This window comes from Chiloscyllium plagiosum, chromosome 3, assembly GCF_004010195.1.
Source record: "Chiloscyllium plagiosum isolate BGI_BamShark_2017 chromosome 3, ASM401019v2, whole genome shotgun sequence".
NCBI lineage: Eukaryota > Metazoa > Chordata > Chondrichthyes > Orectolobiformes > Hemiscylliidae > Chiloscyllium > Chiloscyllium plagiosum.
In genome coordinates, this window is record NC_057712.1 from 132,356,589 (window position 1) to 132,381,668 (window position 25,080).

The following is a 25,080-nucleotide window of genomic DNA, read 5'->3' on the forward strand; positions in this document are numbered from 1 at the left end:
TATGGGCTCTTATCTTTTGGACCAGCCTTCTTTGTCGGACCTCATCAAAGCCCTAACAAAGTCCATATGAACCATATCAACTGGACTATGCTAATCAAAATATTTTGTCGTTTTGTCAAAAAACACATTTAAATTAGTCAGACAAGAGCTCCCTGTAACAAATCAGTGCTGACAATCCCTTATCAATCCTGGCGTTCTAAATATTGATTAATCCTGCCTTTCTGAACTTTTGTCCAATAACTTCCCAACCACTGACATCAGAGTATTTGTTCTGTAATTACTCTTCCTATCCTTGCTACTCTTCTTGAACAATGAAGCTTCATTTACAAACCTCCAGACTTCTGGACTTCGCCTGTGACCAGAAAAGAATTAAATGCTGAAATAATATCACAGAGGCTGATATCCCATCATCAAGTCACCTTCCGTTGAGGCCGCATCTTGAGTACTGTCTGCAGTTTTCGTCTTCTCGTCTGAGGAAGGACATTCTTGCTATTGAGGGAACCCAGCAGATGGTTCACCAGACGGATTTCTGGAATGGCAGGACTAACACGCGAAGAAAATCTGGATGTACTCACAGAAATTTAGAAGAATGAGGGAGGTCTAATAAAAAAAAATCCTGATGGGACTGGACAGGCTAGATACAGGAAGAATGATCCCAATATTAGAGAAGTCCAGAACTAGGGGTCACAGTTTAGGAATAAGGAGTAAGCCATTCAGAACTGAGATAAGGAAGAATTTCTTACTCATAGAGTTGTGAATATGTGAAATTCTCTACCACAGAAAGCTGTTGGGGCCAGTTCATTAGATATATTCAAGAAGGAGCTAGACATGGTCCTTGCAGCTAAAGGGAGAGAGAGCAGGAGTGGGATTCTGAAATTACACAGCCATGATCAAATGGAAGGTGGTGCAGGCTTGAGGGGCGGAATGATCTATTCCTGCACCTATTTTCTATTTTTCCGTGTTTTATTTACACATGAAAAGTCCTTGATTCTAATACTACTTCTTCAGTGTCAGCTCTCAAAGTGCTAGAATCTCTGACACACCTGTTTTTGGATTTTATTTTGTATTTGGTGTAATCTGCTAGTATTTTAAGAACCATTGATTCTGGTGGCAAGGCTCAGTAATGGCCTTGATGGGGTCTGTAATCATTGGATTCTGGATTAGTGGTGTTGGAAGAGCACAGCAGTTCAGGCAGCATCTGAGGAGCAGTAAAATCGACGTTTCGGGCAAAAGCCCTTTATCAGGAATAAGGACTTTTGCCCGAAACGTCGATTTTACTGCTCTCGGATGCTGCCTGAACTGCTGTGCTCTTCCAGCACCACTAATCCAGAATTGGGTTTCCAGCATCTGCAGTCATTGTTTTTATCTCTGTAATCATTGGTTCAGATTGTAAGCTTTCCATGTAACATTCCTGGTTTTTTTTGGTCCCCTTCTCTGATACAAAAAGGAGAGTCCTTCACTCACTGACCAAGCTCCCTCAGAGCCAGCTCTCAGAGTGAACAGGACGGCCGACACTCTTTTTTTTAGAACCTCTGACCCTCCTGTTTATTTTTTTTCTCCCTCTGTTGTGTGTATGCAGGAATATTCCTGTTTTTCTTTTTTCTTCTTTTCTTTTTTTTTCCTTTTTTTTCAAACTTCCACACTACTGCCTAACTGCGGTAGTGCTTATTTTTTCCCCAGCACCCATGTTGTGTGTGTGCAGGTGTGAGACACAGTGAGAGACACAAGGTGTACAAATCTTTATTCAATTTCCACCACCAGGAAGAAAGGAAACACCCGAGTGGCCAGTGACAAGCAGTGCCCTTCATATCAAAGGGCAATGCTGTGTGATCAAACATTCCTGTTTTTATCTATCAGACAGGGGTCTGTGATTGGACCAAATTAACAGATTAATATATTTTATGAGGTCCATCTGGCTGACCTCGTTACAATCACATCCTTTCCCCGAGTCTGAGGACAATGGCCAGTCCTTTTTCTTGGACAGCCTCCTTTAGCACTGGGTCAGGTTCTACAGACTTAGCATCCAATATGGGTGGTGTGCATTGCACAGGAGCCCACCTCTTAGGCTAAGAGTGCCTCAATAGAATTTCACTCTCTTCTTCCAGCAGTGAGGGTGTCAAGGCGGCTATATTCATCATGTCCACCGCTGATTCAGAGGACTCATCAATGCTTGAAGGACAGGGTGAACTCATGGATTCTTGCAGTCTTTCCAGCTGTTTTGAGGGGCAGCGAATATTTTGAATTTGTGGCTTTCATATGGTCTATTTGCTTGTCAAGACCATTGCACTGACCAAAACGTTATGTGTCACTGGTCCTGACTTTGCATCAACAATGCCTCTCACCCATGCAGGGCCAGTTTTGTAATTCTTACACTGAACTTCATCCTCTGTGTCAAACTGTGTCTCTCACTTGGCAGAGTCTTGTGACTAGCATTGGCCTTCTTGATGTCATTTCACCTTCCCCTCCACTAGGTCTGTGAAGATCAGACTTGATGTGGAATCTTCGACCCATCAGCAACTCTGTCAGTGCTATGTCTGTTGAAACTTTATTGCTGGAACAGCACAGCAGGTCAGGCAGCATCCAGGGAACAGGAGATTCGATGTTTCGGGCACAGGCCCTTCCTCAGTCTGTAATTGCATATGGGATGGTGTAATAGTCAAATAAGAACAGTGGCAGCTTGGTATCTAGCACATCTGTAGGTTGTTTCTTCAAGCCAGCCTGCAAAGTTTAGACTGCTTTTTCTGCTAAGCCATTGGATGATGGGTTATATGAAGCTGTCCTTATGTATCAAGTCCAATTCGAATTTAGGAAATACGCAAATTCCGTGCTGGTAAATGATGGCCCGTCATCCATGACTAACACTTCCGGTAGTCCATGTATTCAAAAGGATGTGCGCAGTTTTTCTATTGTCATCCCCATGTTTGACAAATGGACTGTATGCACATCCAACCACTTTGAATGGGCGCTTAGAACATTGAGTCCACAAATAGACCTGCACAGTTGACGTGCAACTGAGCGCATGGTCTTCCAACGGACGTAGGGGAGCTGCTGGCAGTAATATTTATCCTTTTTGGCACGTTAGGCACTGCCTCATCCATGTATCTATTTTTGCATCCAGGCCTGGCCACCAGACATAACATCTCACAAACATCTTCATTTTGAAAACCCCTGGATGACCCTGGGAGAGCTCAGCTAGTATTTGATGTCGATCTTTGCTCAAGGCAATCACTCCTACTCCCCATAAAAATATACTGGCCTCTACTGTGAGCTGATCTCTCCAGGTCCAAAAATGTTTCAATTCTAATTGTGACACTCCTTTTGCTTTCCCCATTTTTCTACTGCTAAATCTTATATTGTCAGTTTTACAAACTTTTTCACTGGAGATATCACCAGTAGAGTACTGATCAAGAATCTATCTCAGTCTTGAATCTACACAAAGACTCTGACCCCAAGGATATCTGTGGAAGGACTTCAAAGACTCTCAACCCTCTGACAGAAGAAAGTCCTCCTCATCTCAATTTTAAATTGGTGTCCCTTAACCATGAGACTATGCCCTCTGGTCCTAGACTCTCCCATGAGGGGAATCAACCTCTTGGCATTTATTCTGTCAAGCCCCTTAAGAATCCTATAGACACAGATTCAGAGGTCGACAGCATGGCCCAAATTGTCCATGCTGTCCAGTTTTCCCAATTTAAACTAGTCTTAATGCCTGCATTTGATCCATATCACTCCATACCTATCCCATCATGATCTGTCCAAAGATTTATTAAATGATGAAATTGTACTCGATTCCACCATTATTTCCAGCATGTTCCTGTCACTCAGTATCTTGTGTGAAAAAAATTGCCCCCTGGACCCTTCGTATATCTCCCCTCTTACCTCAAACTTATGCCCTCCAGTTTTAGACTCCCCTATCATGGGAAAAAGATGTCTGCTATCAACCTTTTCTACGTCTCTCATGATTTTATAAACCTCTGCAAAGTCACTCCTCAGTTTCCTACGCTCCAAGGAAATATGTCCCAGAGTATCCAACCTCTCCTTATAATACAAGTCTTCCAGTCTAGGTACCTCCTGGTAAATCTCTTCTTTCTAGTTTAATTGGATCTTTTCAATAGTACCTTGTCAACATACAGTATTTGTATAGCTCCAGCAAAATGTCCATCTCCTGTACTCAATGCCCTGGTCGATGAAAGCTAGCATGTCGAAAGCCTTCTTCACTGCCCTACCATGTGACTTCATTTTCAAGGAACAATGAACCTGTACCCCTAGACCTCTTTGTTCTATAACATGCTCGAGGGCCCTACCATTGTCTGTGTAAGTCCTACTCTGATTTGCTTTACCAAAATGCAACACTTTGCATTTATCTAACTTAAACCCCACTTGCCATTCCTCAGCCCACTGATCCAGTTGATCAAGATCTTGATGCATTTCCAGATAACCTTCTTCACCATCCACTATACCACCAATCTTGGTGCCATTTGCAAACTTACTAACTGTACCTCCTAACTTCAGATCCCAATCATTTATATAAATGACGAATAACATTGGACCCAGCACTGATCCCTGTGGCACAGCTCTAGTCCCAGGCCTCCAGTCTGAAAACAGCATCCTCTGTCTTCCACCACCAAACTAATCTTATATCCAATTGGCTAGCTCTCCTCTGATCCTGTGAGATTGAACCTTACTCAACAGTTCACCAGCGGTACCTGTAGAAAGTGAGGTGCAGATGCTGGAGAGCACATTCCTGATGAAGGCTTATGCCTGAAATGTTGATTTGCCTGCTCCTCGAATGCTGCCTGACTTGCTATGCTTTTCCAGCACCACACTCTCAACCAGCAGTACCTTCTCAAAGGCCTTGCTAAATTCCAAGTGCTGAAAATGTGTTGCTGGAAAAGCGCAGCAGGTCAGGCAGCATCCAAGGAACAGGAGAATCGACGTTTCGGGCACAAGCCCTTCTTTAGGGCATTGAGTACAGGAGATGGACATTTTGCTGGAGCTATACAAATACTGTATGTTAACAGGGTACTATTGAAGAATTCCATGTGAACAATGTCTACCGCACTGCCCTCATCTACGTCCTTAACTACCCCTTCAAAAAACTCAATCAAAATCGTCAGATATGATTTCCCATGCATGAAGTCATGCTGACTATCCCAAATGAGTCCTTGCCTCTCCAAATGCCTCCAGATCCTGTCTCTCAAAATCCCCTCGAAAAACTCACCAACTATGGACATTAGGCTTACTGGTCTGTAGTCCCCAGGCATTTCCCTGTAGCCTTTCTTAAATAATGGTACAACATTAGCCACCCTCCAAACTTCAGGCACTTCACCCATGGCCGTCCATGATACAAATATCTCTGTTTTGGGCCCTGCAATTTCCTCCCCAGCCTCCCACCAAAGTCCTGGGACATACTCACATCATTTCTCGGTAATTAATCTAATTTAACGCATTTTAAGACTTCCAGTATCTCCTCTTCTGTAATGTGGACACTCTTCTAGACATCATTATTTATTTCCCCAAGTTCCCAGTCTAGGTACAAGGTAAGTTTGGTCACTTCCTTGCTTCAACTTGAACTTGAGACCACTTCCATAAGCAACTGCCTCATGAAGTAATTTGTACGGCTAAACTGGAGCGATAGATTTCCTTTGTTCCAGCACATAATCTGTCAGGTATTACATGTTTTCTGCACCATTTTGTGCAATATCCTGTATTTAGTGTTGTCATGATTTTGGAATACACTGTCACCAGTAATCAGCAGTATCTGTTCTCTTGAAGTCTTCTGGTTAACTTTTGTCTTCATGAAGACCTACAATCTAATTTCTCTTAGTTGGCGCAATTTAGAAATAGTGCTGGTTATCACTTCTCACTATGTGTGGCAGGGGCCAAGCTTCTTGAGTACAGGTTTCTTCAAAAGCAAAATGATCCAGTATTGGTAACCTTTCTTTAATCAAAGTTTAGCTGAATAAACAGTATGAAGTTATTGAAATGCTGTAATATTTACAAATTACCCAATGACCTACATTACTATAGAGACTGTTAGAAGCACACTAACCATAGATTGTCTCCTGTGGGTCTTTCCTTATTTTGATGAAGTTCCAAAGACATAATCACCATGGGTGGTTGTGGGAGATTTGTTCGATTCGAAGCAGCCATTTTGTCACACATTAAAAGTCTGGAAACTATTTTGATTCTCATGTTAGTGTCTGCTTGCTAAGCTTGTATTTTCCCAGGCTCAGCAAAAAGGGTTGGCCTTGCATCTGTACTGCTACCCGATAAATGAATTCTTTCCTTGCATGGGAATGTTCTTCTCTTTTGCAAGAGCCTATTGTACACTAATACTTGCTTATCAGCTACTAACCAACACTGTCCAGACCCTACATGACTGAGGCTAGTGACTGGGCAAAGTTCCTAACTTGCTCATTATCCAGCAATGAACAGTTTGGTAAGTGTTAAATGATCGTAATCTATATAATCATGCCACTCTTTATATCTCGTCAGAGTGTCTTGTGGCCATTCGGTCGACTTGTCTCTCCCTATGAGCTCACAAATAGACAGTCAATAACTCAAGGTTTGTGTGGCATGACTTACTTTTCCCTAAATTGGACCGCTACGAGCGAGTCACTCAATGCATATTTCATTTCATCCCCAACAGTGGTGCTCACTGCACTCAAATCATTAACCCCGTTTAACTTTTTCAGAACAATATACAAAATCCTTCACGATGATATGACTTCCTCTCCTGTCATCCAAGGATTCACCCCCCACCCCAAATGGCTTACAGGATCTTCAACCAGGAAGGACGCTCTTGCTATAGAGGGAGTGAAGTGAAGATTTACTAAATTGATTCCTGGGAATAGCAGAGCTGATGTATAAGGAGGAATGGAGTCTGTCAGGATTGTTTTTACTGGAGTTTAGAAGAACCAGGGACGGAGAGAAGGTCTCACACAATCTTATAAAATTCTAACAGCTTAGACGCAGGAAGAATGTTCCCAATGGTGGGAACATAGTTTAAGGATAAGAGGTAAATCTTTTATGACTGAGATGTGGAGAAATTTCTTCACCCAGTGGCGAGCCTGTGAAATTCACGACCATTAGAGAGTGGTTGTGCCAAAGAAGGAAGTAGATATAACTCCTGTGGCTAAAGGGATCTATGGTTTTGTGGGGGAGGGTGAGATTAAGGTATTTTCACTGAAAGCAAAATTTAGTGGTCCATATAAAACAGTTGGGAGGGTTAGTAAAATGACTTATCTAAGAAATACACAGGATAGTAAGAAAAGAGTCAGTTATGTCAGATAAACATGCTAAAATATGTCATCATTGGGAAGACGATAAGGAGAAGTGAGTGTATCAGATTAGAGTAAGGTAAAAGATGACAGAGATCATCAGAGTAGTGTAGAAGGAGAGGTAAACAATTCTCAAAGCCAAACTTCTACAACCTGACTGGCTATCATTGAAATATTGGGACAGTTATAGACTCCCAGAGTTGCACAGCGCAGGACCAGACCTTTCGGTCTAGTTTGGCCACGCTGACCAGATATCCTAAATTGATCTAGTCCCATTTGCCAGGATTTGGCCCATATGCCTCTAATCGCTTCCTAATTATATATCCATCCAGATGCCTTTTAAATGTTGTAATTGTATCTGCCTCCATCACCTCCTCTGGCAGCTCATTCCATACACGCACCACACTTTTGTGAAAAGGTTGCCTCTGGGGTTCCTTTTAAATCTTTCTCTTCCCCTCCCACTCTAAAACCTCTACTTTCAGAATCCCTACCCTGGGGAAAAGACCTTAGCTATTCAACCTATCTATCCCCTTCATGATTTTATAAACCTCTATAAGGTCACCCTTCAGCATCCTGAATAAGTCCTGGCCTATTCAGCCTTTCAATTTAGCTCAAATATTCTGACCTCAGCAAAATCCTTGTAAATCTTACAAGTGAGACAGTGACCTCATACGAATGGAAGAAGCAATGGGAGAACCTTGCAAAACTACTGAGAAATTATTGGGTAATCTATACAAAGACTGTTGGAAGTACTACATTTTTGAGGCACAATGTGGACTTGAGAGAGTCAGGGTCAATAAAACAATTCATTGTCAGTTGAGCCAATTAAAACAAAGGGTCAGATGGAAAAGGAAATTCAATACATGTTGGGGAACCACTTGATTGAACCATGTCAAAACAGTTGGAGTTCAATAGTAGCGTTGGTTCCAAACGTAGATGGATCACTGAGAATTTCTATAGATTAAAGAAAGTTAAATGCAGACACAAGGACAGATTCATACCCAATTCCACAGTTTGAAGATTGCTTTGAAAGGCTTGGCAGTGCCTCAATCCTTTCTAAGAATGAAAGGGACACTTGCAAATGTCATAAACAACAAGGGCTAAAGAAATATCAGTTTTTGTTACATTAAATTAATTATACAAGTGTCAAGTGATGCCATTTCAGTTAAAGCATATCCCAGCTAGACCCGAGAGGCTTACTAATCAATGGGGAGGCAATGGCCTTGTGATATTATCACTGGAAAGTTAATTCAGAAACGCTGGAAATGTTCTGGGGATCTGGGTTTGAATTTTGCCATGGCAGATGGTAGAATTTGAATTCAATAGACATCTGGCATGGGCAGCACAGTGGCTCAGTGGTTAGCACTGATGCCTCACAGCACCAGGGTCCCAGGTTCAATTCCAGCCTCGGGCGACTGTCTGTGTGGAGTTTGCACATTCTCCCTGTGTCTGCGTGGGTTTCCTCTGGGTGCTCCGGTTTCCTCCCACAGTCCAAAGATGTGCGGGTCAGGTGAATTGGCCATGCTAAATTGCCCGTAGTGTTAGGTGTGTTACTCAGAGGGAAATGGGTCTGGCTGGGTTACTCTTTGGAGGGTTGGTGTGGACTGGTTGAGCCGAAGGGCCTGTTTCCACACTGTAGGAAATCTAATCTAATCTATAATTAAGAGTCTAAATGATAACCATGAGTCCATTGTTGATTGTCACGAAAGATCCATCTGGCTCTTAATATCCTTTAGAAAATAATTTTGATTTATTACTGTCACTTGTATCGAGGTACAGTGAATAGTATTGGCTTATGTGCTTTACAGTCAGATCAAACAATAGGGTAACAGAACAGAGGAGAAAGTGAGGACTGCAGATGCTGGAGATCAGAGCTGAAAATGTGTTACTGGAAAAGCGCAGCAGGTCAGGCGGCATCCAAGGAGCAGGAGAATCGACGTTTCGGGCATGAGCCCTTCTTCAGGAAAGAGTGCAGGATATAGTGTTATAGCTGCTAAGAAGGTGCAGCAAGAGATCAACATTATCGTTTAAGGGGTCCATTCAAAAGTCTGATAACAGTGGGGAAGAAATTGTACTTGAATCTGTTCATATGTGTATTCAACTTTTATATCTTCTGCCTGACAGAAGAGGATGGAAGAGATTATAACCAGAGGAGGAGGGGTCTTTGATTATGTTGGCTACTTTCCCAATGCAGTGGGAAGTATAGATGAAGTCAGTGGATGTGAGATTGGCTTGCATGACAGACTGGGCTATGTTCACAACTCTCTGGAGCTTCTTGCAATCTTGGGAACAGCAATTGCCATACTATGCATACTATGATGCATCCAGATAGGTTGCTTTCTATGGTGTATCTATAAACATTTGTAAGAGTCTTTCTGGACATGCCAGAATTCCTGAGCCTCCTGAAGAAGTAGAGGCATTGTTGTGCTTTCTTGACCTTAGTGCTAACATGGGTGGACCAAGATGATTGTTGGTGACTGTTACTTCCAAGAACTAGATGTTGTCAACCATCTCCACCTCAGCATCATTGATGCAGACAGGGGCGTGCCCTCTACTCCACTTCCTGAAGTCAATTACAAGCTCCTTTGTTTTGCTAGTATTGAATCTGCTACTATTGCTAGTCTTCCTCTTGTCAAGAGGAAGAAGAAGGCTTATGTTAGGATGAAATGTGATGCTCAGTTAGGGCGCTTGAGAGTTACAAGTTAGCCAGGAAGGAGCAAAAGAAAGAACTAAGGAGAGCCAAAAGACTTCATGAGAAGTCATTGGCAGATAAGATAAAGGAAAACCCTAAGGCTTTCTATAAGTATGTTAGGAATAAAAGAACGACAAGAGTAAGATTAGGGCCAATCAAGGATATTAGTGGGAAGTTGTGTGTGGAGTCAGAGGAGATAGGGAAGTGCTAAATGAATACATTTTATCATTATTCACACTTGAAAAAGATAATACTGTTGAGGAGAATACTGGGATATAGGCTACTAGACTAGATGGGATTGAGGTTCACAAGGAGGAAGTGTTAGCAATTCTGGATAGTGTCAAAATAGATGTCTCCTGGGCCGATGGAATTTAACCTAGGATTCTCTGGGAAGCCAGGGAAGAGATTGCCGAACCTTTGACTTTGATCGTTGTGTCGTCATTGTCTACAGGAATAGTGTCAGAAGGCTGGAGGATAGCAAATGTTGCACCCTTGTTCAAGAAGGGGAGTAGAGACAACCCTGGTAATTATAGGCCAGTGAGCCTTACTTCAGTTGCGGGTAAAATGTTGTAAAAGGTGTTGGAATAGGATTTATAATCATCAAGAAAGGAATAAGTTGATTCGGGATAGTCAACACGGTTTTGTGAAGGGTAGGTCGTGCCTCACAAACCCTATTGAGTTCTTTGGGAAGGTGACTAAACAGGTGGATGAGGGTAAAGTGGTTGATGTGGTGTATATGGATTTCAGTAAGGCATTTGATAAGGTTCCCCACAATGGGCTATTGCACAAAAATACGGAGGGATGAGATTGAGGGTGATTTAGCGGTTTGGATCAGAAATTGGCTAGCTGAAAGAAGACACTGGTTGATGGTGGCTGATGGGAAATGTTCATCCTGGAATTCAGTTACTAGTGGTGCACTGCAAGGATCTGTTTGGGTCCACTGCTGTTAGTCATTTTTACAAATGACCTGGATGAGGGCAAAGAAAGATGTCACTAAGGTAAAGTTGTGGATAGTGATGAAGGATGTTGCAGGTTACAGAGAGACTTAGATAAGCTGCAGAACTGGGCGGAGAGGTGGCAAATGGAGTTTAATGTCGAAAAGTGTGAGGTAATTCACTTTGGAAGGAGTAACAGGAATGTGGAGCACTGGGTTAATGGTAGGATTCTTGGTATGTAGATGAGCAGAGAGATTTTGGTGTCCAGGTACATAGATCCCTGAAAGTTGCCACCCAGGTTGATAGAGTTATTAAGAAGGCAGTATGTTAACTTTTATTGGTAGAGGGATTGAGTTTCGGAACCATGAGGTCATGCTGCAGCTGTACAAAACTCTGGTGCGACCGCACTTGGAATATTAGATTACTTACAGTGTGGAAACAGGCCCTTCGGCCCAACAAGTCCACACCACCCCGCCGAAGTGTAACCCACCCATTCCCCTACGTTTACCCCTTTACCTAACACTACGGGGAATTTAGCATGGCCAATTCACCTGACCTGCACATCTTTGGACTGTGGGAGGAAACCGGAGCACCCGGAGGAAACCCACGCAGAGATGGGGAGAATGTGGAAACTCCACACAGTCAGTCGCCTGAGGCGGGAATTGAACTCAGGTCTCTGGCGCTGTGAGGCAGCAGTGCTAACCACTGTGCCACCGTGCCGCCCCTAAATTGTGCACAGTTTTGGTCACTGCATTATAGGAAGGATGTGGAAGCTTTGGAAAGGGTTCAGAAACATTTATTAGGATGTTGCCTGGAATGGAGAGAAGGTCTTATGAGGAAAAGCTGAGGGACTTGAGGCTGTTTTCGTTAGAGAGAAGAAGGTTGACAGGTGACTTAATTGAGGCATCTTAGATAATCAGAGGGTTAAGTAGATTGGACAATGAGAACCTTTTTCCTCGGATAGTGATGGCTCGCATGAGGGGATATAGCTTTAAATTGGGGTTTTGATACATTTAGAACAAATGTCAGAGGTAGTTGTTTTTACTCAGAGAGTTGTAGGGGCATGGAACGCTCTGCTTGCAACAGTAGTAGACTTGAGGAGAAAGTGAGGTCTGCAGATGCTGGAGATCAGAGCTGAAAATGGGTTGCTGGAAAAGCGCAGCAGGTCAGGCAGCATCCAGGGAACAGGAGAATCGACGTTTCGGGCATATGACCTTCTTCAGCCCTTCTTCTACAGTAGTAGACTTGCCAACTTTAAGGGCATTTAAATGGTCATTAGATAGGCATGTGGACAAGAATGGAATAGTGTAGGATAGATGGGCTTCAAATTGGTTTCACAGGTCGGCATACCATCGAGGGCTGAAGTTCCTGTACTGCACTGTAATTTTCTATGTTCTATGTTCTGTGATGGAGAGATTAAAAACTGAAAGAACTGCAAATGCTATAAATCAGAAACAAAAATAGAAGCTGCTGCTAAACCTCAGCAGGTCTAGCAGCACCTGTGCAGAGAAATCAAAGTTAACATTTCGGGTCCGGTGAGCATTCCTCAGAACTGATGGTAGCTCGGAAAATGTTGCTTTATACGCAGAAGATAGGGTAGGGGAGGAGGTAAGGAGTAAAGGATAATTAGGAATAGAGTCCAAAGAGAGAGATAAACAGTTAGACAGATAAAAGAGTCAATAACAATCTGGCTGGGAAGGTGAATAGCTGTTAATGGAGACCATTAGTGGCTTACAATAGGTAGTGTGTAATAGGAGACTATGTGATAACAAGGCCTGATGTGTGTGGTAGGGAGCTAGGACATGGGGAATTCAGGCCCTAAAATTATTGAATTCAATATTGAGTTTGGAGGGCTGCAAGGTCCCTAAGAAGAAAATGAGGTTTTACTCTTCCAGCTTGTGCTGAGCTTCACTGGAGCACTGCAGCAAGTCTGCGAGAGAGAGATGTTGGCAGGGAACAGGGTGGTGTGTTACAGTGGCAGACAACTGGAAGCTCTGGATCTTTTTTGCAGGCAGGATGCAGATGTTCACCTAGTCACCTAGTTCACGCTTTGTTTCCCCAATGTAAAGGAAACCACATTGTGAGCCACGAATGTAGTAAACTAGATTGTGAGAAGGGCAGGTAAAGTGCTGCTTCACTTGGAAGGTCTGTTTGGGCCCTCGGATACTGAGGAGGCCAGCAATGTCCACATGTCATGGACGCATTAAAAAAATAGTCATGGTTGAATTTCGTAACTGCAGTGGGTACTTGAATGATGTAGGGGTACATAATAGCCTATGGGAAGAGATGTAGGACTAGCAGAAGGCCCGTTCTAGCAAATGCAGTTGGTTGGCTGAGTAAAGCATTTAATGAAATGTGAATTTGGAAAAGCAAGAGTAAATTACCTGGGACACAGTTTTGGACAAGGACAAGTGTTGCCAAGAGCGTAGTGCTGGAAAAGCACAGCAGGTCAGGCAGCATCCGAGGAGCAGGAGAATCGACGTTTCGGGCATAAGCCCTTCATCAGGAATGAGGCTTGTGGGTCGGGCCTGAGAGATAAATGGGAGGGGGAGGGGCTGGGGAGGGAAGGGGTAATGTAGCTGGGAAAGCGATCCAAGGCACTTTGGGACCTAGAAACAACAGCTTCTTCCTTTCCCCTCTCCCCATATTATCCCAGTCCCAAGTCTCCAACTTGGCACTGCCATCCGGACCCATCCATCACTCCCCCTCTGACCTATCACCTTGTCCCTCACCTTCAGCCACCTATCACTTTCCTACTGCTATTAGGGGGTCTTTAATGGAAGGAGTATCAGAAATAAGAGTGACGAACTTAGAAGATGGATCAGTACATGGGGCTATGATATTGTGGCCATAATAGAGAAGTGGGTTTTACAGGGGCAGGAATGATTGCTACAGTACCAGGGTTTAGATCATTTAAAAAGAACAGGGAGGGTGGAAAAAGAGGAGGGGGTGTAGCATTGCTAATCAGAGAGTCCATCACAGCTACAGAAACGAAGGTTGTTGAGGAAGGTTTGTCTACTGAGTCTGTATGGGTGGAAGATAGGAACAGCAAGGGATTAGCCACCTCAGTGGGGGTTTTCTACAGACCCCCTAAAAGCAGTAGAGAGATTGAAGGACTCACAGGCCAGCAGAGTTTGGAAAAATGCAGATGTAACAGGGTTGTTGTTGTTATGGGTGATTTCAACTTTCCCAATATCGACTGGAACCTCCTTAGTGCAGATAGCTTGGATGGACCCGTTTTTGTCAGGTGTGTTCAGGAAGGTTTCCTTACTCAGTATGTAGACAGGCTGACAAGGGGAGAGGCCATTTTGGATCTAGTGCTCGCCAATGAGCCAGGACATGTGCCAGATCAAGCGGTGGGAGAACACTTTGGTGACAGTGAACACAACCGTCTCCCATTAACATAGCCTTGGAGTGGGAAAGTAGCAGTTACCGAGGGAAGCTATTTAACTGGGGAAAAGGAAATGATGATGTTATCAGACAAGAGTTGGAAAGTACAGACTGGGAGCAATTGTTCCACAGAAAGGGCACAGCAGACATACAGAGACTGTTTAAGGAGCAGTTGTTGCGAGCTTATCATCAAAAGGAAGAAGGCAACTTACATAAGGTGGAGGAAGCAAGGATCTAACACAGCTTTAGAGGATTACAGGCTTGCTAGAAAGGAGCTCAGAAATGGACTGTGGGGAGCCAGGACGGGGCACGATAAAGGCTGGGCAAGAAGGATTAGGGACAACCCGAAGGCATTTTACTCATACCTGAGGAATAAGAGAATGATCAGGAAGATGGTAGGGCCGATCAGGGATAGAGTAGGGAACTTGTGCGTGGACACTGAGCAGATAAAGGAAGCCCTAAATTAGGTTTTGCTTCGGTTTTCACGAAGGAAAGGGACCTTGTTGTGAATGAGAACTTTGTGGAGTTGGGATACAGGCTTCAACAGATGAAGATTGATGGAGTTGATGTGCTGGAAATTTTGGCAAGCATTATGATTGATAAGCTCCCAGGGCCAGACCAGATTTATCGTAGGCTGCTCCAGGAAGCAAGAAAGGAGGTTGCTAAGCCGCTGGTAAACATCTTTGCTTCCTCACTCTCTACGGGAGGATTGGAAGGAAGCGAATGTTGTTCTTCGTTTCAAGAAGGGTAATAAGGAAATCCCTGGCAATTACAGACTAGTCAGTCTTACGTCTGTAGTCAGCAAAGTTTTAGAAAGAATTCTGAGGGATAGGATTTATGACTATTTGGAAAAGCACAGCGTGATTAAAGACAGTCAGCATGGCTTTGTGAGGGGCAGGTCATGCCTCACAAATCTTATTGAGTTCTTTGAGGAGGTGACAAGACAGGTCGACAAAGGTCGAGCAGTAGATGTGGTGTATCTGGACTTTAGCAAGGCATTTGATGAGGTTCCCCATGGTAGGCTCATTCATAAAGTCAGGAAGTATGGGATACAGGGAGATTTGGCTATCTGGAGTCAGAATTGGTTGGCTAACAGAAGGCAGAGAGTGGTTGTCGACAGAACTTATACTGCCTGGAGGTCAGTGTTGAGTGGGGTCCCACAGGGCTCTGTTCTTGGGCCTCTGTTCTTTTTAGTTTTTATAAATGACTTGGATGAGGAGGTTGAGAGGTGGGTTAGTAAATTTGCAGATGACACAAAGGTTGGAGGCGCCATTGATGGTATCGAGGACTATTGTAGGCTGCAGCACGACACACACAGGATGCAGAGCTGGGCTGAGAAATGGCAGATGGTGTTCAATCTGGATAAATGCGAAGTGATGCATTTTGGAAGGTCGTACGCGAATGCTGAAATATAGGATTAAAGATAGGATTCTTGGCAGTGTGGAGGTACAGAGGGTCTTGTTGTTCAAGTACATAGATCCCAAGTAGATAGGGTTGTTAATTAAGCATATGGTGTTTTGGCTTTCACTAGCAGGGGGGTCGAGTTTAAGAGCCACGAGGTTTTGCTACAGTTCTACAAGTCCCTGGTGAGACCACACCTGGAATATTGTGTCCAGTTCCGGTCGCCCTACTATGGGAAAGATACAGAGACTTTGGAGAGGGTGCAAAGAAGGTTTACCAGGATGCTGTCCGGACTGGAGGGTTTGCCTTATGAAGAGAGGTCGACTAAGTTTGGACTTTTCTCTCTGAAGAGAAGGGCGAAGAGAGGTGACCTGATCGAGATATATAAGATAATAAGAGGCATGGATAGAGTCAATAGCCAGAGAGTTTTCCCCAGGGCTGGACTGGCTGGCACGAGGGGTCATAGTTTTAAGATATTAGGAGAAAGGTATAAAGGGGGCGTCAGAGGAAGGTTCTTTACACAGACAGTTGTGAATGCATGGAATGCGTTGCCAGCGGGGATGGTGGAAACAGTGTCATTAGGGACATTTAATCTACTACTGGATATGCATATGGTTAGCAGTGAATTGAGGAGTGCATAGGTTAAGTTATTTATTTTACATTAGGATTAATCATTGGCACAACATCGTGGGCCAAAGGACCTGGTTTGCGCTGTAGTTTTCTATGTTCTATGTTCTATGATTTAAATCACGGATCTTGTATAAGTGAAACCATCCACAGTGTGCCTCTTGCAAACCCTGTAAGCATCTGGAGAAGAATGAGAAGTAGTGTTCTGACCAGCATAAGAATCTTCTCGAAAAAACCCTGTGAACAATGACCACTGAACGTCTTTCCAAGCATAACCTCCATCTGTACATATGTTTATTTTTCCATGTCTGTGTGTGTTTGTGTGTGCACGCACAAAGGGGAGTTTGTAAAGTGGTTTACTTTGTTGAGTTAAACATTAGCGATTCATAACAATTTGCCTATAGTGAGAGTCTAATTATTTTTAATTAAAAAACAATTTTTTCAAGGACAGAAGCCTGGATCTGTGTTTGTAAATTGGAGAATTTCTGCATATTTCTCAAAATCCATAACTTTTGTGATGAGTCTGGAAATAGTGAAGCTTGATTTCTACACTGCTACCCAGTGAATCGTGACCGCACGAGGGCTTTGTTGAATCTCTGGTCACTAGCTGAGACCCTGTCACCTCTACAATATTTTATACTTTAATTGTGACAATTTATAAAACAATGTTACCTCATTGAATCTAAGCATTTCGTCCAAAGATAAAGAATGATCCTCTGGTAAATTGATTATAACCTTTTTGGCTATTTCATCCAATACTGCATCAATATGCACATCTCGCAAATCAGTAATCTGAAAGGAATAACCAATATCATATTTTTGTTATTTAGCAAAAATAACCACATACACACACACACACACACACACACACTTCTCAATTAATATATTGAAAACAAAATTTGAAATTCGCTGATATAACAAAAATAGGGGATTTGCAAACACAGATTTTGACTCAGAGGGAACATAAATAAATATGCAGAAGCAGGTGTAACTTTATGTGCAGAAATGTTAAGTTATACATGTGAAAGGACAAACAAGGAATGACAGTATGATGGCCTGCGTACTCAACTCCTTACAACAATTCCTTATACACTCATTACTGTGTGGCCAAATTTAGCTCTAACGCCATTTACAAACTTGGTGATGATACCACTGTAGTGGATTGAATCTCAAACAATAGTGAGATAGAGTACAGGAAAGAGACAGACTGCTTAGTGGCATGGTTTAATGACAACAATCTCTCCTTCAATGTAAGGAAAATGAAGCAGCTGGTCATTGATTTCAGGAAGCGGAATAGAAGGCATGCCCCTGTCTGCATGAATGGTGCTGAGATGAAAGTGGTCGAGAGTGTCAAGTAAATAGGAATAAATATCACCAATGATCTATTCTGGTCCACCCAAGTTGCGCTACAGTCAAGAAAGCACACCAACACTTCTACCTCTTTGAAGGCTAAGGAAATTCGGCACGTCCACATGAACCCTTACCAATTTTTATAGATACACCATAGAAAGCATCCTGGCTGAAGCATCACAACTTGGTATGGCAACTGCTCTGCCCAAGACTGCAAGAAATTACTGAGAGTTGTGAACGCAGCCAGTCCATCATGAAAACTAGATTTCCTTCCATTGACTCCGTCAATACTTGCTGATGCCTTGGGTAAGCAGCTAACACAATCAAAGGCCCCTCCCATCCCAGTTATACTCTCTTCTACCCTCTTCCATGGGGCAGAAGATACAAAAGTTTAAAAACACGGACCAAGAGATGCAAGAATAGCTTCTGCCCCGTTGTTATCAGACTTTATGAATGGACTTCTCATATGTTAGAATCTTTTCTGCACCTGTAACACTAGATTTCACATTCCAATCTATTACCCTGATGTACTTATGTAAGGTATGATTTGTCTGGTTAGCACGCAAAACAGAAGTTTTCACTGTATTTCAGTTCATGTGACAATAATAAATTAAATTAAATCAAATCAAAACAAAATATAAGGTATGTGCAACTTTTACAATTTGTGACAAAATGATTGCATTTATCACTGAATGCAGTGAGAAATGAAAATTTACTTGATTCATTGTCAGCAACAAGAATATGACATGGCCCACTGACAAGCGAATGTGTGAAGAATTGTCACAAGCATTATTCTTAATGAAAGTCCTGTCTTTGAAAGTTATCTCAAGCTGAATATATGACTACTGCTTTCAGTCTTCTATTCAAAAGCAGGTGTGTTTTGTTATAATTTTAAATACTGGTCAAAATTGTCATAATTTTTTGAAACAAATTTTTAGATAGTTAAAAAAATGCTCAATAACTGCCCTGGGAAATATCTTGGTCTTAACTTTCTACAGGAACTGCAAGTTTGGGGTAGATCTTGGAACATGAAATACTTAAACCTAATCATTCAATTCCTATTGCCATGAAATTAATTCTGGTGTCATTTTCACAAAAAGCAGGACAAATCCAATCTAGTCAAGGAATTAGAAGGGCTAAAATGGTAATAAAATGTCTTTGAAAAACAGGATTACAGAAAATCACAAGGCCTTTTATATATTTATAAGAAGCAAGACGGTAGTCAGGGAAATTGTAGGTCCAATCAAGGACAAAGAAGGAAATTTAAGCATGGAGCCGGAGGAAGTGGTTAAGGTTTTTAATGAGAACTTGGCATTAATATTCACAAAGGAGAAGGACAGGTTGGATGTGAGTCTAGAGAGGGTATGTTTATACTCCACGGCATATTGATGTAGAAAAGGAGAAGGTGTTGAGTGCTTTGAACAGCATTGAAGTAAACAAGTCCCCAGGATGTGCTAATATCTATCCTGGTTTGCTGAGGCACACAAGGGAGAAAATTGCTGGGGCCTTGTATTAAACTTTTGTTACACTTTTTAGTTATGGGCAAGGCTCCAGAGGATTAAGAAGGTCAGCAGCATAATCCAGGAAATTACAGGCTGATGAGCTTTACATCAGTGATAGGGAAATTATTGGAGAACATTCTGAGGGACATTATATTCACATTTACAACAGTAGCATGGCTTTGTGTGGAAGGTGTCATGTCCCACAAACTTAATTGAGGTTTCTGAGCAATTGACAACAATAATTGATTAGGGCAGAGAAAAGGATGCTGCCTACATGGACTTCAGCAATGCCTTTGACAAGGTACTTCATGGCAGGTTGATACAGAAGGTAAAGTTACATGGAAGGCACGGTGGACTGATAAGATGGATGCAGAACTGGCTTGGCCATAGAAGATAGAGTAGCAGTAGAGAAGGGTGTTTTTATGATTGAAGATCTGTGACCAGTGGTGTTCCACAGGTATCAGTGCTAGGACTCCTTTTTTTTTGCAATATATGTAAATGACTTGGAACAAAATGCAGGTGGTCTGATTAGTAAGTTTGTAGCTTTTTTTTAGTAATTCAGGATGTGGGTGTCACTGGCTAGACCAGTATTTATTGACCATCTCTAATTGCCCAGAGGGCAATTAAGTGTCATCCACATTACTGTGGATCTAGCATCACATGAAGGCCACACTGGGTAATGACGGCAGTTTCCTGCTGTAAAGGACATTAGTGAACCAAATGGATTTTTCCAACAATAAATCATCATTAGACTCTTAATTCCTGTTTTTTATTGAATTCAAATTCCACCACCTGCTGTGGCAGGATTCAAACCGAGGTCCTCAGAACATTATCTGGGTTTCTGGATTAATAACCTAGTGATAATAACACAAAGCCATCCCCTCCCCAAGTTTACAGATGACACAAAGATTGGAGGAACTGCGGAGTTTAGGAGGATTGCCAAAATGACACAACAGGATATGGACAGACTAAAGAGTTGGGCAGGGAAATGGCAATTAGAATTTTATCTGAACAAATGGGAGGTGATGCACATTGGAAGTTCTAACTCAGGTTTGAACATGAACACCAGAGGCTGAGGGGTGACCTGATAGAGGTTTATAAAATCATGAGAGGCATAGACAGATGGATAGTCGAAGTATTTTTCCCAGTGAAGTGACCAGCTCTTTAAATGTGCAAACAGATGGTTTAGATTATTATGTAAAATTACCTCAAAACATATAAAGGAGATGGTTCTCAGGTGATTAAGAAGGGAGAGAGGCAGAAAACAGGAAATTATAGGTTGGTTGGCCTGGTGTTAAATTTGGTAAGATTTTTGAGTCTATTCGTAAGGATGAGATTATGGAGTAGAGTCATAGTCACAGAGTTTACAGCATGGAAACAGCCCCATTGGCTCATCTTGTCTATGCCACCCAGTTTTCACAATTTATCCAATCCCATTTGCCTGTGTTTGGTCCACATCCTTCTGTACTATTTCCATCAATGTACCTATCCCAGACACTCATCAGCCTCTGTGTGAAAAACTTGCCCCTCTGGATCTTTTTGTATCTTCCTTCTCTCACCTTAAATCTACGCCCTCTAGTTTTAGACTCCTGTACCATAGGGAAAAGCTGTTGACATCTACCTTATCTATGCCTCTCATTATTTTTGTTCAACGTGTGCAGGAGGGTTTCCTGACACAGGAGGGGCGAGGCTACATTGGATTTGGTACTAGGTAATGAACCCAGCCAGGTGTTAGATTTGGAGGTAGGTGAGCAATTTGGTGATAGTGACTACAATTCGGTTATGTTTACTTTAGTGAAGGAAGGGATAGGTGTTACCGCAGGGCAAGAGTTATAGTTGGGGAAAGGCAATTATGATGCAATTAGGCAAGATTTAGGATGCATAGGATGGGAAGGGGAACTGCAGGGGATGAGCACAATTGAAATGTGGAGCTTATTCAAGGGACAACAATCGTGTGTCCTTGATAAGTATGTAACTATCAGGCAGGAAGCAGGTGGTCGAGCGAGGGAACCATGCTTTACTAAAGAAGTTGAACCTCTTGTCAAGAGGAAGAAGAAGGCTTGTGTAAGGAAGAGATGTAAAGGCTCAGGTAGGGTGCTTGAACGTTATAAGTTAGTCAAGAAAGACTTTAAGAGAGAACTAAGGAGAGCCAGGAGGGAGTATGAAAAGTTGTTGGCAGGTAGGAACAAGGAAAACGCAAAAGCTTTCAACAGGTGTGTCAGGAATAAAAGAATGACTAGGGTAAGATTAGGGCCAATGAAGGACAGTGATGAAACATTATGCGTGGAGTCCGAGGAGATAGGAGAATTACTAAATGAATATTTTTCGTGAGCATTCACACTAGAAAAAGACAATGTTGTTGAGGAGAATACTGAGATACAGGCTACTTGACTAAACGGGATTGAGGTTCATAAGGAGGAGGTGTTAGCAATTCTGGAAAATGTAAAAATAGATAAGTCCCCTGGGCCGGATGGGATTTATCCTAGGATTCTCTGGGACGCCAGGCAGGAGATTGTAGAGCCTTTGGCTTTGATCTTGATGTAGTCATTGTCTGGAGGAATAGTGCCAGAAGACTGGAGGTTAGCAAATGTTGTTACCTTGTTCAAGAAGGGGAGTAGAGACAACCCTGGTAATTATAGGCCAGCGAGCCTTACTTCAGTTGTGGGTAAAGTGTTGGAAAAGCTTATAAGAGATAGGATTTATAATCATCTAAAAAGGAATAAGTTGATTAGGGATAGTGAACACAGTTTTGTGAAAGGTAGGTCATGCCTCACAAAGCTTATTGAATTTTTTGAGAAGATGACCAAACAGGTGGATGAGCGTAAAGTGGTTGATGTGGTGTATATGGATTTCAGTAAGGCATTTGATAGGCTATTGCACAAAATACAGAGGCACGGGATAGAAAGTGATTTAACAGTTTTGATCAGAAATTGGCTAGCTGAAAGGAGACACTGGGAGATGGTTGTTGATGGGAAATGTTCACCCTGGAGTTCAGTTACTAGTGGTGCACCGCAAGGATCTATTTTAGGGCCACTGCTGTTTGTCATTTTATAAATGACCTGGATGAGGGTGTAGAATGATAGGTTAGTAAATTAGTGGATGACACTAAATCAGTGGAGTTGTGGACAGTGCGGAAGGATGTTGCAGGTTACAGAGGGACATAGATAAGCTGCAGAACTGGGCAAAGAGGTGGCAAATGGAGTTTAATGTGGAAAAGTGTGAGGTGATTCACTTTGGAAGGAGCAACAGGAATAAAGAGTACTGGGCTAATGATAAGATTCTTTGTAGCATTGATGGGCAGAAATATCTCAGTGTCGATGTACATAGATCCTTGAAAGTTGCCACCCCCCCCCCAGGTTGATAGGGTTGTTAAGAAGGCATACAGTGTGTTAGCTTTTACTGGTAGAGGGATTGAGTTTCAGAGCCATGAGATCATGTTGCAGCTGTACATAGCCCTGGTGAGGCTGCACTTGGAGGATTGCATACAGTTCTGGTCACCGCATTTTAGGAAGGATGTGGAAGTTTTGGAAAGGATTCAGAGGGCATTTACTGGGATGTTGCCTGGTGTGGAAGGAAGGTCTTGTGAGGAAAGGCTAAGGGACTTGAGGCTGTTTTCATTAGAGAGAAGAAGTTTGACAGGTGACTTATTTGAGAGATATAAGATAATTAGAGAGTTAGTTAGGGTGGACAGTGAGAGCCTTTTTCCACAGATGGTGATGGCTAGCATGAAGGGACATAGCTTTAAATTGAGGGGTAATAGATATAGAACAGATATTAGAGGTGGTTTCTTTACTCAGTGAGTAGTAGCGGCATGGAACGCCCTGCCTGCAACAGGAGTAGACTCGCCAACTTTAAGGGCATTTAAATGGTCATTTGATAAACATACGGATGAAAATGGAATAGCGTAGGTTAGATGGGCTTCAGTTTGGTTTCACAGGTTGACACAACATTGAGGGCCAAAGTGCCTGTATGTGCTGTAATGTTCTATGTTCTATAAAGTCACCCTTTGGTCTCCTATACTCCAGGGAAAAAAGTTCCAACCCATCCAGCTTATTCTTCTAACTCAAACCTTCTCGGCCAATATTAGTCACATTCCAATCTTCAGGAACTTAACCCGTGGCTGTTGATGGCAAAAATACCTCTGCTCCAGCCCCACAATTTTCTCCTTAACCTCCCAGAATGTCCTGGAATACACTTCACCAGGTCCCGAGGATTTAATGCATTTTAAGACTTAATGCATTTTAAGACTGTAATGTGGACTATTTTCAAGGCATCACTATATATTTCCCCAAGTTCCCTAGCATCCATATCTTACTCTACAATAAATGCTGGCGAGAAATATTATTTAGGATCTCGCCCATCTCTTGTAGACAATCTTTAAGAGGCCTTTTTCCCTCCCTAGTTACTCTTTTGCCCTTCTCCTTTACTTTATCTGCCAAAGCCATCTCAAATTCCCCTTTAGCCATTTTGATTTCTCTCTTAATTATACTCTGACACTCTCTACACTCCTCAAGGAATTCAATTGATCCTAGCTGCCTCTACAGGTCATATCCCTCCTTCTTTTTCTTGACCAGGGCCTCAAAGATTCTAGTCATCTGGGGTTCCCTATTCCTGCCATCGTTATTCTTTTCTTTAACAGGAACATGCTGGTCCTGAAACCTCATTAACTCACTTTTGAAAGCCTCACACTTACTAGACTTCCCTTTGCCTGCAAACAGCCTCCCCAAATCAAATTTTGAAAGTTCCTGTCTAAGACCATCAAAATTGACCTTCTCTCAATTTAGAGCTTTTAACTTGTGGACCAGATCTATTCTTTTCCATAGCTAATTTAAAACTAATGGAATTATGGTCACTGGTCCCAAAGTGCTTCTCCTTACTTCTTTCATTTGCCCTGCCTTGTTTTCGAAAAAGAGGTCAAGATTTGCCCCTTCTCTAGTAGGGCTATCAACATAACTGCATGAGAAATTCTTCCTGAACCACATTTAATACATTTCTCTCCATCCAAGCCCTTAACACTATGGCAGTCTCAGTTAATGTTAGGAAATTTAAAATCCCCTACTATGACAACCCTATTATGCTTGCAGCTATCCGCGATCTCCTTACATATTTGCTCCTCAATCTCTGACTTTTTTTGGGGGGGGAGTATAGTGGAATGCTATCAAAATGATCTTCCCCGTTCCATTTCTCAGTTATACCCATATAGAATCAGTGAATGAACCTTCAGTACTGTTATGACTTTTTTCCTAATCGTTAAAGCAACTCCCCCTCCTCTCTTGCTTTCCCTTCCTCAAGCATCCATATCCGAGAACATTGAGCTGCCAGTTCTGTCCCCCCTCGGCTGTGTTTCTGTAATAGCTGTAACATTCTGGTCCCATATACCCATCCACGCCTTATCTGTCAGAACTCTTGCACTGAAATAAATGCAGTTTAACCCAGACCTCCCTTGCTTCCTGTCATGCTCTTGCCTGCCCTGAATAATACTACGATTATCAAGATTGCCTTTACTTTTTAATCTTGCTCTTATGAACTTTGGAACTGTCTTTAACTTTCTCCTTTGGTTCTCTACTGTTTTGGATCCAAACCCCCTGCCAGACTCATACTTGGAATTGAATGGTAAAAGAGGGCTGAATCAGCATGCATTCATCAAGGGGAGGTCATGCCAAATTGGTTAGAATTCTTTCAGGAGGAAAAAGCAGATTAAACAAAGGAGAGGCAGTGGACATGATCTATTTAGATTTCCAGAGCTTATGCACTTTATCAGAAGAACTGAGATATAGTTTATTTTCTAAATGGGGAAAGACTTCAGAAATCTGAAGCACAAACTGTCTGAGGAGTCTTAGTTCAGGATTCTCTTAAGGTTAACATGTCAGTTCAGTTGGCAGTTAGGAAAGAAAATGCCT

General features: G+C 42.4%; 1 protein-coding gene across 1 annotated transcript in view; it reads right to left on the reverse strand.

Annotated features, from left to right (window-relative positions):
- The window catches only part of LOC122540179 (dynein axonemal heavy chain 8-like), a 1,249,383-nt gene that overhangs the window by 807,022 nt on the left and 417,281 nt on the right, over positions 1–25,080 (reverse strand). The window contains exon 21 of the mRNA XM_043675521.1: positions 17,001–17,120. Coding sequence (XP_043531456.1) covers positions 17,001–17,120 — 120 coding nt within the window. The remainder of the gene's footprint in view (positions 1–17,000; positions 17,121–25,080) is intronic.